General features: G+C 42.5%; 1 protein-coding gene across 1 annotated transcript in view; it reads right to left on the reverse strand.

The window, feature by feature from the left end:
- The window catches only part of GPR158 (G protein-coupled receptor 158), a 319,600-nt gene extending 306,343 nt beyond the window's left edge, over positions 1–13,257 (reverse strand). Inside the window, exon 1 of the mRNA XM_029239163.1 lies at positions 12,356–13,257. Coding sequence (XP_029094996.1) covers positions 12,356–13,257 — 902 coding nt within the window. The remainder of the gene's footprint in view (positions 1–12,355) is intronic.
- Between the last annotated feature and the right edge of the window lie 3,297 nt (positions 13,258–16,554).

Below are 16,554 nucleotides of genomic sequence, written 5' to 3' on the forward strand. Positions count from 1 at the left end.
GAAGCTAAGTTTCACATTTGTCGTATCAGAGAAGCTGATCATCGTATCATCATCAGTGTATCATGGTGATGATTTTAATCCCCAAAATTCATAATCCCAATTTTCCATTGATAATGCTCTTCATTAGAGATGTACTTCTGCCTATACTTCCTTTCCTATGGTACAAAGTCTGCTTCCTCCAAATTCATGTCCAAATGTTTGTGGTGTCCCTTCTGGCTTTTCCAGTCTCACTTCTGTATCTTGTGCCTCTCACTGGCACTTTCTGAGGCAGCCCCTAACCAGACATCTTAGTCCTCACCATAAAAGACAACAGAGTGAGGCGGGAAATGCCAAACGACAAGACCTGCCCGCCACAAGCTTGAGAGAGGTAGGGGACCCGCTGCATGTCATCTCAGGCATGCTGGTGAGGGAGAAAAGTGTTTTGCCCCTGAGTTTGCCTGCTGTGCCTCTGCCTTTAGTCTCCTGCTGTTTGTGTTTGGAAAGGGTTTCACCGTACAGGTTTAAGCCAGGGAGCAAGAAAAGTACCCAGCTGATTTTTGCAAGAAATTCTAGATTTTCAATCTCTACCTCCCTTACCACTCAACTCTTTCCGTGTATTCATTCACAGCCAAGAATGGAGCAGCTGTAAATAGCTTCTTTGACTGAGATCTCATCAGAGAAGCTGGAAAGCCCAAGCTCTCAGAGCTAAGGGAGGCACTGGGCAGGAAGGCCAAGACAGAAAGGAGGAAAGAAAAATGGAAAGCAAAGAAAACGAAAATACATCCACAATCTACATAGTACTACAGGGCTAGAAATTTGTAAAGCCCTTAACATGTTTCTATATTTTAACCACTTACTGAGCACCTTCTACATCCCTTACTCTCATTTTCTATGTCAACCCCCCCCACTACATTCCAGCAACATTGACTTTCTTTCTGCTTTTAGAGCATTTGAAGCTCATTCCTATCTCAAGGCCTTTGTTCTCGCTGTTCCCTATCTCAAGCATGATTCCTAAGCTTAAGCTTGTTTCATGGCTGTCTCCTCATCCTTCATTTCTTAACTCAGAGTCACATCTTCAGAGAGGTTTTCCTTAATCACCCTATTTACTGCAACACGCCTTACCTCTCAGCCATTCTTTACCACATCATATTTATTTTCTTATAGCATTTGTTTGTATCAAGAATTATATTTATCTTGCTTGTTTGTCATCTATGTCCCCCCACCCACCAAAAAAATCCACAGGTACAGGGATTTTTATCTGTCATTTTCACTATTATATCCTCAGTACCCATACTCCTAGCCAGGCGCATGTTATATACGTTATTATTTTATTTTTATTTTATTTATTTATTTTTTTTTGCGGTACGCGGGCCTCTCACTGCCGTGGCCTCTCCCGTTGCGGAGCACAGGCTCCGGACACGCAGGCTCAGCGGCCATGGCTCACGGGCCTAGCCGCTCCGCGGCATGTGGGATCCTCCCGGACCGGGGCACGAACCTGTGTCCCCTGCATCGGCAGGCGGACTCTCAACCACTGTGCCACCAGGGAAGCCCACGTTATTTTTTTAAATAACACATTCCATACATTATGCTAAGCTCTTTACATAGGTAAGATTGTTTACTCTTTACAGTGTAATCTGTACTCTTTGCAGATAAAGAAATTGAGTCACAGAAGGAAATAACTTGCCCAGTATCACACAGTAAGTGAAAGTGGAAGCTCATAGATTCAAATCTAGGTTTTTAATCCTAAAACCCTTCTTCTTAGACACTATTCCATACTTCCTGAAATATGCAAGGCACTTTCAAGAGGCAGTGAATATGGGAAGTCATGAAATGTGGTCCTTGCATTTGAAGGACCTGTAGAACTGGTTGGGGAAATATTATGTTTACATAAAGAGACAAATTATAACAACCAGAGGCAGCTGCTCTCATGATAGTCTCTGTGATCCCCCTGCCTTCATAACCTTCTAGTCATTCTGCCCTTGCCAGTAGGGTCATGGCCGGCAGCCAAAGTTTTTGGACGACTACAGCTGAAGCTGCCAAGTATTTACAACTCTTAATTCTTACTCTTAAAATCGTTTAAGAGGAATTTTATGTGTTTCAAGCTTATCAGATACTGTTTAATTTTTCCCAAGTTTGTGTTTAAGGACCAGCTCCTTGTGAATTATGGAGACTTTGGTTTTTGTTTTGTTTTTTTGAAATTTATTTTTATTTATTTTTGGCTGCGTTGGGTCTTCGTTGCTGCACGTGGGCTTTCTCTAGTTCCGGCGAGCGGGTCTACTCTTAGTTGCGGTGCACGGGCTTCTCATTGCAGTGGCTTCTCTTGTTGTGGAGCACGGGCTCTAGGCGCGCTGGCTTCAGTAGCTGTGGCACACGAGCTCAGTAGCTGTGGCACACGAGCTCAGTAGTTGTGGCACACAGGCTTAGTTGCTCCGCGGCATGTGGGATCTTCCCGGACCAAGGCTCGAACCTGTGTCCCCTGCATTGGCAGGTGGATTCTTAACCACTGCGCCACCAGGGAAGCCCCAAGACTTTGTTTTTGATACAGACTTCTGAAGCTGTCCCCACATGTCTTCTTCACAGGGTCTGAAAGGGCCTAGGAATGTACTATCAGGCTTTTCAGGTGATCCTGATACCCAGCTAAGTTTGTAATCAGTGAATAATGACCGTAAATTAACGTTTACTTGATGACTCAGGGTCTTTTTATCTGTGCCTGTTATTAAACTACAAGTTCACTGCAGCCATAGCCAGTGCAAGTGATGGTCACCACTTCCCTGGGTCTCAATTTCCTCATGTGTAAAAGTAAAAATAAGTTGGATTACATGATCTCTAAAATCCTTTTTACTTCTAAAATTCTAATTCTTCAAAAAGGAGCTTTCCCAGGATGTTTACTAGAACATTGTTTCTTTCAAGAATGCCCCAGTTGTTATTTGCTTCTTTCTCAAAAAAGTGGAAAGACAAATAGATTTCTAAATAACTTTCAGAGGGCTGTAATATGAGGGCCTTCCCACAAATCTAATTATTAAGTTAGTACCTGAAACAGCTTTCTGAAGTGTACCTTATCCAGATTAATAGTAATCTTCATCTTTCTCTTCATGAGCTTTGGTCTCATCTCTGAACATTCACAACATCATCTCTCATTTCTCTGTAATCAACACAGTATACAGCACCACGCTCCTCGTTTCTTGCCCCTGAAGCTCACATGTACTACATGTTTATGGATGGCACAGGAGGAAGTAGGCATGCATCAGTTTGTGCTACGGTAATTTGTAAAGCCTAAACATTCTTTTCCATCATGTAGCCATTGTTATTTTTTAAGGTTTCTTCTGACAGGATTCTAAACATAGTAATGTTAAAAACTGTCTTTAAACATGTTAAAGCCTTAAATAATGTCTATATGTCATTTTAATTATTTCTTCTAGGAAATTTCATTTATAATACGTTCAAATTATGAACAGCTTCTAGTTGAATCAATAAAGGTAAAGTGGCAAACAGAGCATTTTAGGGAATTCCCTGGTGGTCCAGCTGTTAGGGTCTGAGCTTCCACTGTAGAGGGCCTGGGTTGGATCCCTGGTCGGGGAACTAAGATCCTGCAAGCCATGCAGCGCAGCCAAAAAAAAAAAAATCATTAAAAAAACCAGAGCATTTTAAGAATATATATTGTAAGGTATTAATATTCCTTTAATGGGATAAGCTCTGCATCAGCCTGTTTATAGCTTTGACTTCCTGAGATAAAGTTCTGAAATGCAAGCACAGCCAACCTATCTTTATAATGATTAAATCGTCAGGAACTTGATTCCTCACTACTTGCTAGAAAAGAATAATTCAGTTTCATCAGAACTATGAAAGTGCTCAGTGGTAAACAGAGCTTCATGAAAAAGTAAAACACTATTCCACAGCATCATAGATTGCTAACTGTTTTTCATCTTTTCATTCATCTCCATTTGTTCCCTGTCCACACTCCTCTCTACACCCTACTTTCTCCCTCTCTCCTCTGTTTGTCCCCACAGAGGTTCACACACACACACACACACACACACACACAGACACACACACATTTTCTTTTCCAAATGCATCCTTTAATGGGAAATCTTAAATATGAGACATTTAGCTATATAAGTAGCAAATCCATGCTTAGCAACAAGTTCTGGAAATAATTTGGCCAGATGTTCTTTTTGAGCCTTAATGACATCTAAATGTGAATTAATATTCCATCGATTCATCAGAATTTTCCAGTTCTCATTCATGTCAGATTCTATATATGCAGTGATCTTATGTTCCAGACAAACACATAGAAATGTGATCTGACAAAGTCACACACACACACACACACACTCACACACACACACACATACACACACACACACACATAGATACATATAGAACTCTTGAAATAGGATAGCCACAGAATAGCATTTTTATATGTGTTCCCTCTATACCAGCTGCTTTCAACCAGAGACATTTTTACCCCTTAGGTGATACTTGGCCATGTTTGTAGACATTTTTGATTGTCACACTGGGCAGGGAGGTTGCTACTGGCATCCTGTGGGTAGAGTCAGGGGTGCTGCTAAACATCTTACAGCGAAAAAGCCCCCACAGAAAAGGGTTATCTGGCCCCAAATGTCGATAGTTCTGAGGTTGAGACACCCTGCTCTACATAGTGGTCTAAGGCATCAAATAAGGGGACAGCCAAACTCTTCATTCCATTCCCGGCAACTGACTAGAAAAGAAAGAGAAAAAACACATACCTCCACAATTCCATTTAAATCTCTTTAACCAAAACTAGTTACAAGGCTACGCCACAAAGCTTTTATTTCCACCCTGAAACCTCTAAGCACTTTAGAAAGGAAAGACAGATTTAGTCCCTCTATTTTTAGTTTATAAGTGGTCTTGTATTCTCACTGTCCTATCCATCTCCCCACAGTGTGAGTGAAACTCTTTGCCAGATGGTGTAGGAAAGATTTTGATAATCCTTACCTCACCTATTCTGAAAATAAGTTTCTGCAGCTTCTGGCCCGATGTTTTGTGTATTTCACATATATTAAAAAGACAGTGTGGTTACATGTTTTAGTATAGCTTGTCTTGTTTTAAAAATTATTATGAAGACAAATAGCAATCTGATATACAGCAGTAAGGTCTAGGTTTTTTGTTTCCATATAGGCATATTTTGCTGCATATTGATAGCTTATAGATGATAGTAGAACTTTATAGTTGGAGAGACCATGGAATTTAATTTCCCATTTTCTAATATCACAGTTCATCAAATATAAGATGCCATTAATTGTAAGATATGCTATTACATTCTGTACCACTAAAAGAAAGTGTATGCCAATTGGAAATGACATGCCCCCAATCATTAAGACACATCTCAGTTTGAGAGACATCAAAATGTGGAAAAGGTACATCTTAGAATTGATAAAATACATTATTTTGTACTACAATACCTTTTCCTCTTTCTGAGATAAAAGCCATGTGTCTTGTTATTCTATAAAAATCCTTCCACGATAATGTAATAAGGCATACACGTTGGAAAACACATAAGTGGTGAGAAAACCAGGTTAAGAAAGTAAACCAACATCTTATGTAATTCTAAGTTCCCTTTTAGGTTATAAGTGCACTGGGTACTTTGCTAACTGGACAGGATTTTTTTTTAATCCTGTTTTGTCTTATTCTAAATGGGGGAAAGTTACAAGAGATATTATAATGAATAAAAATTAACTGGATTTCAATTAATTATAAGTATCAGTTAACTATAAAAGAGAAAGAGACTGCCTTCTTTAATAAAAAGGAAGGAAACTGTTTTTTGGAGAAAATGATCTTGGGGTCAGATCACATTTAAGCTAATCTCTGTTTTCTATAAATTCTACCTATAATGAAGGTAATAAAACTAGGTGACTCCTGTGATTGCTTTGAGGCACTATAATATCCTTTGGTGTAAAAGAGAAAGTCAGTCATGGTTCCTACGCTAAGTTTGGTATTGTAGAAAATGGGGCTGGGGGGGTGGGTACCTGAGAAAGACTTTTAGCCAAGAGCATTAATTTTTTCCTAAACTGAAGAAGTATTTTATAGAACAGCCTATCCACCTAAATCTTTTCATAGGTCAAGTTTTAGGAAGAAAGACTTGTTAGATGAGTAAATGCCCAGCCAAAGTAGAAATTACACCAGAAAAGTTTTCTTGCTAAAACTTGAAAAACGAATAATACTAAAAGACCAGCAAAACAAGCCAATGTACGTATGTGCCATAGCTGTGCTGGGCAAGAGCCTAATGATGCTGTTGTCTGCAAAGTGTCCGAAACATAGCCCCAAGACCGCTGAACTGCCTGTTTGCACATAGTGGCCATCAAGCTGCCAAAGTTATCAAAATTCCAATGTACTGTTTCAGTAATTCTGTTTAAATAACCCTGTGAACATCAATCCAGAGCTGAATAGAGAAGACAAACAAGGCACTAATGCTTCTGTACCAACCAAGTACAAATAACACCAACAGCATACTTCTTGGCATCCCAGTATATTACAATATAATCATAAAACACGGTGCATCTTGGAAAAAGGTAGCCTTAAAACCCTGAACAGTGAACAACAAACTGCTGCTTTTATGAAGTTGAAAGTAAAATTTGACTTATCCAGCAATTGAGGCCATAAAATCAGTCTTGTGAGGCATGAGTTCTCTCCCCAGAGGGGAGGCCTAAACTCCTGTCATTTATTTAGCAGTCTTGAAATCCCATTTCAGCTTCCGAATGCGTGTTCTAGAAGGTGGCAAGATAATGCTGTACCACTGCTACACCACACTAAATAGCCTCCTTTGAAGTATTAACACCAACTACAGAGTTAAGTCAGAGACAGGTTGTTTTTAAACAGTAAGTAGGAGCTTCAGGATGCCTAAACATTGATTACCTTGGGGGAAATTACACAAGTGTACTGAGGCCCTTGGTTTAGAAATCTGTGAAACAGCTTCTTGTTGACTTTAAGTAAATTTCAGGTGATCTTTCAAGATCTAGAAACTCAGATCATGCTTATTCTTATTTTGAAATGGAGTTCTCATTTCCCTTAGTATGTATACTTAATTCAGTGTACACCGAGAGGGCTTTCTCTAAATAGCCTATGAGTAAATGACCATGATAAAGTTAAACACTGAACATATATGAACATGATCTGCATTTAAGTGAGGATACATTAACTGGTTTCAGCATAACCATCGAAACTTCACAAGTTAAAGTGACACATTTAATTATGTACATAATCATAGACTTTTAGATTATAAGGAACCCAACAGGTCACCTAGTCCAGCCCCCTTTAATTTACAGATGAGGAAACAGGATTAGAAAGGCAACTGCTGCCCATGGGAACACCATAGTCAAGGATGTGGTCCAGGCTGGGGTCAATGTCTCCTGTCTCCAAGGCCAGTATTTCCCCCATGATCCACTGTAATTACAAGCTTTCGCAATAATAGGAATGAAACTAAGTCATTATATAAATTATAAATTACTATAAATCATGCGACTTTAATACAACTAAAAGTGTTCAATATTTAGGAAGACAGACGCTGTGACACAAAATATTTACTGAACTTCCTGTGTGATAACAAGTCCTTCATTTAGTCTTTACAAAATCCCAAAGATACACTTTACTATTCACAGCTTAAAGATGAAATAATTGAGACTCAAAAGCCTCAATAGCAGAAGTCCATCTAAAAACTCTGATCCATTACCCAGGTAGACAGCTCTGTCGTGTTCCTGTAGGTAACCTCTTCACCACTACCAGTACCCACAAGAGAGACAGGGTATGTTTGGCCTAGAGCAAGATGGTCATTTCTCTAATACTATGTAAATTGCCATCTGCAGAGATCTATACCAGAATCTCTGATGGAGGTGTGTGGGCACATGTTTGTGAAGGAGAGAGAAGTAACCCCTCAGGAGTCAGTGACTCAGTGACACCAATGTTACTTATGTAAGTTTCTAAAAAGGCGTTTCCACACTATTGTGGAAAAATGCACATCTGACATTCATTTGGTGTCCTCTTCTTCTGCACGTTCCTCCCCCATCAATATCATTTCCACAAGGTACTGCATTTATGTGTATCAGTCCTGTTTCCAAAGCCTCCTTGTTGCCCGTTGGATAGGTCGCTTAAGAACTCATAGAACAAAGAGTTATAAAGGTATATGGATATCGCCAAGTCTCTTTCCACGTTTTAATTGTGCAGAAACTGATTTTCAGACAGGTAATACAGCCAGTCAGAGACAAAACTGGGACTTAGGGCAAAGTTCTGACTCAAGTCTAATACTCTTCTCTCTATACAACATACTTGATTATATGATTGGCAAAAAAAAACAAGTGTCTGTCACTTATTTGGCCAAATATATTAATTATTTCAAGCCAATACCGTGTTACATTTTTAATAACAAGGTGAAAACAAAATTGGTAATTAAGAGATAGCAGCATAGGGTAGTAGAAAGACAATACAAGCCTCATAGCTAGATAGATCTAAATTTAATTCACGCTCCCTAATTTACTAGCTGTGTTGCCCTGGGCAAGTTGCTCAACTTTCCTGAAGTTGTAACTACCTGAGAATACTAAGAACTACATGCAGTGGGATATTTATAAAACATCTGACACATAGTAGATGCTCAATATATATTGGTTCCCATTAATTCTAACCCACCACAAAAGAGCTGTGCCGCTCTAGCAAATTCCTTTAGCCCTCTGGGTCTTACTTTCCTCCACTGTACAATGAGAAGAGGAAAGACACCAAATGAATTCCAACATCCCTTAAGGCTCATCAAGTAAGAATTCCCAAAGGTTCCTTTACCTTAATTTAAATTCAACAAACACTTAGGTACCTTATATTCATCCTAGGCACTAAACAGTTCCAACCACCACCAGGAACATGTCTATGAGTTCATTAGAATGGGCTCAAACTCCATAGTACTTTAAGTTCCACACAGAAAAATTAGTATACAAAAGCAAAGGACTTAACTTTGAAGAAAACTCTGCAAGGACATCACAAACCTAAGATGATAAATAAAAATAATTTAGAGTATACCTTAAATTGTTAGTCTCTTTTTTTTTTGCTGGGATAGAAGATGAGAACTTAAGTGTTTATACTATAGGTCTATAACAAGACTCAGGAGCCATTTAGGTAAAGCACTAATGCCATTTTGGGGGGGAAAAAAAGAGCAATAAACTTCTCTTCACATGTGAGTCTTACACTAGGCCTTAAAATTTAAGAAACCTGTGTCATTCTGAAGCAGAGGGGAATAAAATTTATTCTGAGAGGTGTTTTACAGTGATAAGCATTAATATAAGAAGGTAGTTGACCATGTTTTCCACATTACTTTTGAATTTCATATTTCAGATTTGAATTCTCTAAAAATACAATATAATTTAAATCTTGAACCTTGTAAGTAAGACCTGGGGAAATATTAGCTGAAATAGTAACTGAAGTTAAATGAAAATCTTAACTACAAAGTTTATCCTCCTCTTCTCTTCCATGAGGAAATCATTAGCAAATTTTTTTTATTACAGATAAGGCTTTTTGCAAATAACACTCTATAGATTCAAAATAGATTTAAAATCATGATTAGAGCCTAGTCATGGTTTCTCAGAAATTCATTTGAGGTTTACCTGTTACCATACCTGTACAATATTATTCACTTACGTTATAAAAGTTTAGAATACACATCTTAGGTGATAAAACATCAACAACATCAAAAACATTTGCCTTTTATGAGTATGAAGAGACAGAAAAGGCCCGTTGAAATTTATATATATATATGGCATAGTGTGAACCAGAGGCAGAAGGCCTGGATCCTATTTCTGCTGTTGTTAAAAGCTCGATACGTGATTCTTGGACAAGTCACTTCACCTTTCTTATCTGTTTCTTTATGAAACAGGAAGAACCATCTGATCTAAGATTTCTTCCAGTTCCTATAATTAACATCTGTGCGAATCCTCAATACAGTACTTGAGGAGCATGGGACATGGGGCAAAAGTACTCACAGGAGAGCACTTATTCTGCTCTTCATGCGTGCTGCTAGGAGGAGCCAGATTCTGTAGAGAGCCACACACTAAATGGCCTGGCTTCGTGCCTTGGCTAAAGAACACCATCGATGACTAGGAAGGCACTTAAAGAGACTCAGCCAGAGGAAACAATCTATTTTCTGAACATAGTCCAAAAATTAGATAGGGTCGTGTGAGCCTACACAACATGACCCCTGGTGTCTCAGCCTTTTATCTTGGCCTGCGGAAGGCCTGAGTTCATGTAGGTGACCTATGGTTTCTGAGCCTTATGAGAAATACTTCTGAAAATGAATGGTTCTCATCCCCAGTCTCACATCTGACCCTTGAAAATACATATATTTTTATGCAGCAGCTGCAATACATGCAGCACTCCTAGGACACCTTCATGAGACAGAGTTTAGCATAGTGGTTAAAAGTGTGAATCGAGCTCAAATCCCGACTCTACTGCTTAACTGCTGCGTGATCTTAGGAAAGAAGCTTAATCTCTCTGTGCTTCAGGTTCCTTTTCTGTAAAATGGGGAAACTAATAAAACCTAACTCAGGTTTGTCGTGAGGATTAATCAAGATAATACATGCAAAGCAGCACAGAGCCTAACATAAAGTATCAATATACGTTAGTAAGCTGGATGAATGGATAGATCAATCGATCGATTGATCAACTGATCTTTCAGTCCTGGGCCCTGGGACTCCCTGAAAAGGCTTATGCGAAGGCCAAAAGCAATTTTCTAGCAGTGAATGGCATCTGCAGATCTTTTCTGAGCAAATAATATAGCAAAGACTCAAAGCTGGGCTCAGCTTTTACTAATAGGATCCTACAAAAATCAGGAGGAAGTAAGATTATCCTTAAAGTAGGAAAGAGTTACGCTGGTTTAAGACAAGATCCTTTAAAGAGATAGACACACCAAAAAAATTTAATATGGTCATACAGAATTAGAGAAAGGAGGTTACTTTTCATTTATACCTTCTCAAGTGTTGCCAGCATTAAAAGCCACAGAATTTTATAACTGGATGGCTCCCTAGAGACCATCTAGTTCAACTCCCTTACTTGATAGGTAAGTTGTTGAGGCCCAGAGAGATTAAGCAACTTTCTTGAGGTCATTCAGCAGTAAATAACAGTGCCAAGACAAATAAGCTTTCTGACTCCTCCCATTTGCCCACCCAGTACTCCCCCTGGTAACTTTCACCAGGTCATCATCCTGTCCTTGTTGTACCAAAAGGGCATTAAAACACACACAGGTTTCTCGCTTTTGCCCAGTTTCCCAAAAAGTACAGAAGCAACCTCAACCCCCAAGACCTTCTTCCCATTGGGAATTGGGGAGGATACCAGTCAATCTGTGGCCTTCTCCCAGGCCTTCTTTGGAGTTTCCACTCTTTCCTTTCTGTTCCTCATGTTCACTCAACAGGGCTACTTCTAAAAGTCCCTCACCCCAAAAATCAGGCACGTCCCAGGGCACAAGTTACCACCTGCTAATCTGCAAATTCTCATCTTCCCACAAATGCTACACCTTGAGGCAGGAAATACAGAACTATTACTAAATTTTCTCTGAGCTCCCTGAGTGCATTCAGTGAGAACTGATCCCTCCCTCCCTAGGATGACTCAACCAGGTTCATTTATAAAGTGTGTGTATGTGAAGGGCCAGAGAACCCTTAGGTGTGCCTAACACAGAAAACAGGAGAAAGAGGGGACCAAGGAATGGGAGATGGGTTGAGGGAAGGAGGGAGACAAGTAGAAGGAGCGCACCTGTCAAACTGCAAAGTATGGATCCTAGAGACAGCTGTGCTGCTGGGACTGACTCACTGCTGAAGGGACAGAACTGCCCAGGGGATTGCAGCGTTTTCATTAGGCGCTCTGGTAACTGACTAACAACAGACTGGCGCCTCAAACTACACACGTAGGAGGAAGTAGGTAGAGGCTATCCCGAAGTAGCGGGAATAACGAACTCTTTTCTTCCCACTCCCTTTCCTACTCTTGTGAGTTGGCACGCCACTCTGTGCCTGGCTGGCATGCCCTGAGCTTGCCAGGGTGCAGTGCATCACCCCTGACCGGTAACTCCCCTCCCTGCTCTCCCGAGGGTTAGAGAGAAACATAGGGCATCTCTCAGCTCTACCAAGAGCTCCCGTCCCTTGCCCCTTGCAGGGGAACTGATTTGAGAGAAAAGCTTTTGCTGAGTGTCTGAAGCTGACAGATGCGGGGCACTTCTTGTCCCTAAGCACTTGCGCCTGCGTGGGGTGTCCCTCAGCCTGAGTCTCTGCTTTGAAGGTGGGAGGCCTAAATGTCACAGCCACAGTGTTCCTTCCCCACACGCGCACCTACCCATGAACCCGGAAGGAAGGCTTTGCTTTTATCTTTTTTCCCTCCCTACCTGAATTCCGGGACCAGGTTAGGCTGCAACCCGTAGAAAGCAGCGGAGAGAGTGACCAACCACCCGGGCTTGTAACTGCCGTTCTCGCACTCCAGATAAGGCGGAGACCACTTGACGTGGCTCTTGTCCCCGCTAAGACCGTCCCTGCGCCGCCAGCTGTGGCCCAGGCCCCGGGGCCCCTGATTGGAGCCGCGGCGGTGCAAGTGAGTCCTCCACTTGCGCCGGAGGCCGTGGAACCACTCGGTCTCCAGCGTGGCGTTGGCCAGGTGGTGTGCTGAGGAGGACAGGTCCTGGAGCAGGATGCGACTCTCCTCGCGCGTGGCCTGGAGGAAGACCTGCGGGGCTGGGGCGGACAGCGACTCGGTGCTGAAGGTGATGGCCGCCCGGGAGATGCTGGGCTCACCCTCCAGGAGGCTCCGCACCAGTGCCCGGTACCACTCCAGGTCGTCCTGCGAGTTCTGCTCCCGCGACTTATTGCTCTGCAGCATCATGTTGAGGAAGTTGGTGGCGTGTGTCAGCGTGTCCAGCGCCCCGTGCAAGGAGGAATGGGAGCTGGCTAGGGCAGGCGACTTCCCCGGCAGGCCCGCCAACTCGTAGCGGCTGGAGCAGTTGGCTCGCTTCAGCTGGTGGGAGTCCCCGGTGTAGAGGTAAGAGGCCACGTCCATGGGCACCTCCTCGGCGATTTTCTGCGCCAAGATGGTGCCGTCGGTGGAGCGGCTCCAGGGAGCCGAGGGGTCCGAGGCAGAGGCTCGAGCCGGCTGCTGGGCGTGCTGCTTCGCCCTCAGGGTCTTCTCTCGAGAGGAATCCGTCCGACTTGGAGGGTCGCGGCTGGCGCCGGCAGCTCCCAATCCCAGGTGAACGAGCAGGAGGCAGCAGAGTAAGGGGTTAGCCATGGCTCCCATCTGCCTCGCAGCAAGGAGAGGAGGTAACGGAGGGAGTCACTTTTTAAATTTTGGTCGTCAATCTATCAGCACTAAGACTTTTACTAGGAGTCTTCCCCCTTTTCAGCTGGCACCCAGTCCAAAAGGACTTTAAAGTAGGGATGTTCTGAAATACGCGCGGCTGACTGAGCTACCGTCGCAGGAGATCAGATCACCTGTGGCAACGCCGGCTGCTCCTGCTCCACCATGGGTCTGCTCGGGATTGCGCACCTCGCAGCCTGGAGCCCGGCAGCGTACATCCCCTCTCGCCGCCGGCAGCTATAGTTGGCCTGCTTACGTCTTTCTGCTTAGCAGCTTCCACCGCCGCTCTCATTGAGGTGTGTTCAGGAGCTGCTGCTGCTGCTGCTGCTGCCGCCGCCGCGGCCGCCAAAGACACTGCTCCATCGTCTCGCCCGTGGCAGGTCGTTCCCGCCTCCCGGCTCAGGCTCCTCCTCGTCCGCTTCGCCCCGAGGCGCGGAGCGCGCGCGCCCAGACCCGCACCGCGAGCGTAGCAGCTAGGGTTTCTTTTAAGGCGTTTGTCTTTCCGGAACCACGAGGGCTAGGCAGCTGGTTAATTGGAGTCTTTAAGTTTGGCCACAAACCACACTCCTGCCTCTCCCTGCTCTCGGGAGGAAAGCCGGTTTAAAGAGGCGGCTTGGCCGCAACCAAACCCTTGTAGGGCGGCTTCAAGTCGTCTTGTGCCCTGTTTGGCCGGCTCCTCTGTCAATCAGCCGACTGCCGTTTGTTGGGCTGGTGCGGGAGCTGTCCAGTGCTGAACCCGAGGCGCAGGAGGAGGCGGTGGCGCGGAATGCAGCTTCGCTGAGTCCTTTCACCCGCTCGCGTTCCCTGATGACTCGGGAACCTGAGGGGGTGAGAGGTGGGGTGGGCGGAGTGAAGGGAGAAGCGGACTTGTGGTGGCTCAGAGCGAAGGAAACTTGGATGTACCGAGGAGGAGGGTGTTGGCATCTTGCATGCTTAGTTAAATCAGCCTTTCCTTTTGCCTGGTAAAGAGGGAGAAAGTAGTTTTCATTTGTGGCTTAAATCGGAGGGAAGGGACGTAGGATGGAGACGTGTCCTCCCGAGCATCTGCTCATTTTGGGCAAATTATCAAATCTTCTTCCTTGTTGTCGGTTAAAGAAATGATTAAACCCTACTTGCCGAGGTCTTAGCTATAAGGGAGTAATGGAGACATCTACCGGCTGAACTTTAAGGGGAAAATGCCATATTAAAGGAGCCTCTCTGCTTGAAAGGGATGAAGGGGAACCTGTGGAAGTGTAAGCAAGTGAATATGTGGAAGGGAGAGAATATGTGCCGGGGCAGGACTCGGACTGTGAGAGAATGAGAATGAGTCTGTTGGGCGGGAAGGGAAGCCATTCTGACTGGGAGTTCCTAGAATTAATGGATGTAAGAACTAAGACATCTGGTTAACTATAGGTTGGGATGTCCCAGCAGAAGAAAGAAGAACTGAATAAGTATGCCAAGACCCCCCAGAATGATTGGAAAATCCCTTAACACAGTCTAATGGTTTTATTTGAAGCTTTAATAGGGTCTTCTGACATTTTCATTCTGAAAATACTAATTAGTACTTTGGATGGGTATGGTTTTATGCACCTCCACCTTCCATATGCACCTCCACTTTCAAATTCCCCAAGAAAGACACAGGATAGAAAGTCTCAAATTCACTTCGATTCCCAACTTAAAAAAAAAAAAAAATTACCTGTGGCATTCTAAGGTAGCACTGCTTAGATTTGCTTTATCATTTCATTTTATTCTTCCCGTTGAGAAAATACCTAAGCACAAAAATTTAAGCTCCAAAGAGCAAAAGTTTGTCTGCATTGGTCACTGTAGCATCTTGAGCACCTAGAACACACAGATGCCTGGCACATAGTTGGTTCCCACTAAATATTTGCTAAACTAATGAATGAACCAGAAGATAATGATGATGAAGCTAATTATTTAGGAATCCATCTCCTTACCTAAGAAGAGAAGTCTGCCTGATGTGTCAGTGGTGAGGGCTTTTGGAATAAGACATAGCAACCAGTTTTCCAAACTGCAGTGTATGGTCTCCAAGGGAGTTTTTATAGCTTTGCAAAGAATTGTTATTAGATTTGTGTTTATTTACAAGTAGAGTTCATGTTCATATCTGACTTGTTTAAATTTTGCTTTGCAGTGTATACGCTTTTGCCAAATAAAGGTCATCCCAGTTTAATCCTCTACTATAGCACACGTGGCAATAATAGGAGTTTCTGTTTGTTTAATTTATCAGAGTACACAATATGATTTTCTATTTAGTTGTCTAAAGACTGGTGTAATTTCATCATTAATTGATTTTTTTAAAGAAAACCTGTATAACTAATTAACAATCCTTTAAAATTTTCTAGTATTGCATTTTAAAAGGAAGATATAATTTTATTAGTCAGTCCTTCTATAAGTAATTCAATGACTTAGCATAATTGAAAGATCTGGGTTCTGGTCCTATCATTATTTTAAGCAAGATATATGGACACTAACAATATATTTGAAGTTTCTGTGTCTCGGGATGCAAACTGTATGTGGGCCTCGTGATTTGACACTGAGGGAGTACTGAAATGACACCTGAGCCACTCTCCTGGAGTGCCAGTTCTTCCCCTAGTGCACAGCTAACAAGAATGGAGCAGGCTATGAGAGGCTCTTGCAATTTGGGCATTCCCTTCAGGGGATCACCTTCAGTCTACACTGCCAAACAACAGAGGTGAACTAGTTAGGTCTAGAACAACACTGCCCAATAGAAATATAATGTGAGTCACAAATGTGATCCACATATATAATCTCAAATGTTCCAGTAGCACATTTTAAGAGTAAAAAGAAAAAAAGTGAAATTAAATGTAATAATATATTTTATTTATCCCAATAGACCCAAAATGTTATTCAATAAGTAAACAGTATGACAGTTATTAATGAGATATTCTACATTTTTATACTAAATCCTCAGAATCCAATGTGTATTTTACACTCACAGCATATGGAACTTCATACTAGCTACATTTCAAGTGCTCAATAACCACCTGTGACCAGAGGCTACCATAGAATACAAGCTCTGGAAGATAGTACATCGTGGTCTAGAATGATCTAGAAAACCTAGGTTTACTCACGATAAGGTACCATGGTCCAAATGGTCTAGGAGGCCTGTCCATTTAATAGATCTGGAGTCAAGGAAACTAACTGAGCAGATAGACAACCCTACGTCTATGTTAGTGTCTGTCACTGAAGGAGATCATCCAAAAGAAGTTATCATAGGGG

This window comes from Monodon monoceros, unplaced genomic scaffold, assembly GCF_005190385.1.
Source record: "Monodon monoceros isolate NGI ecotype Baffin Bay Population unplaced genomic scaffold, NGI_Narwhal_1 Super_Scaffold_21, whole genome shotgun sequence".
NCBI lineage: Eukaryota > Metazoa > Chordata > Mammalia > Artiodactyla > Monodontidae > Monodon > Monodon monoceros.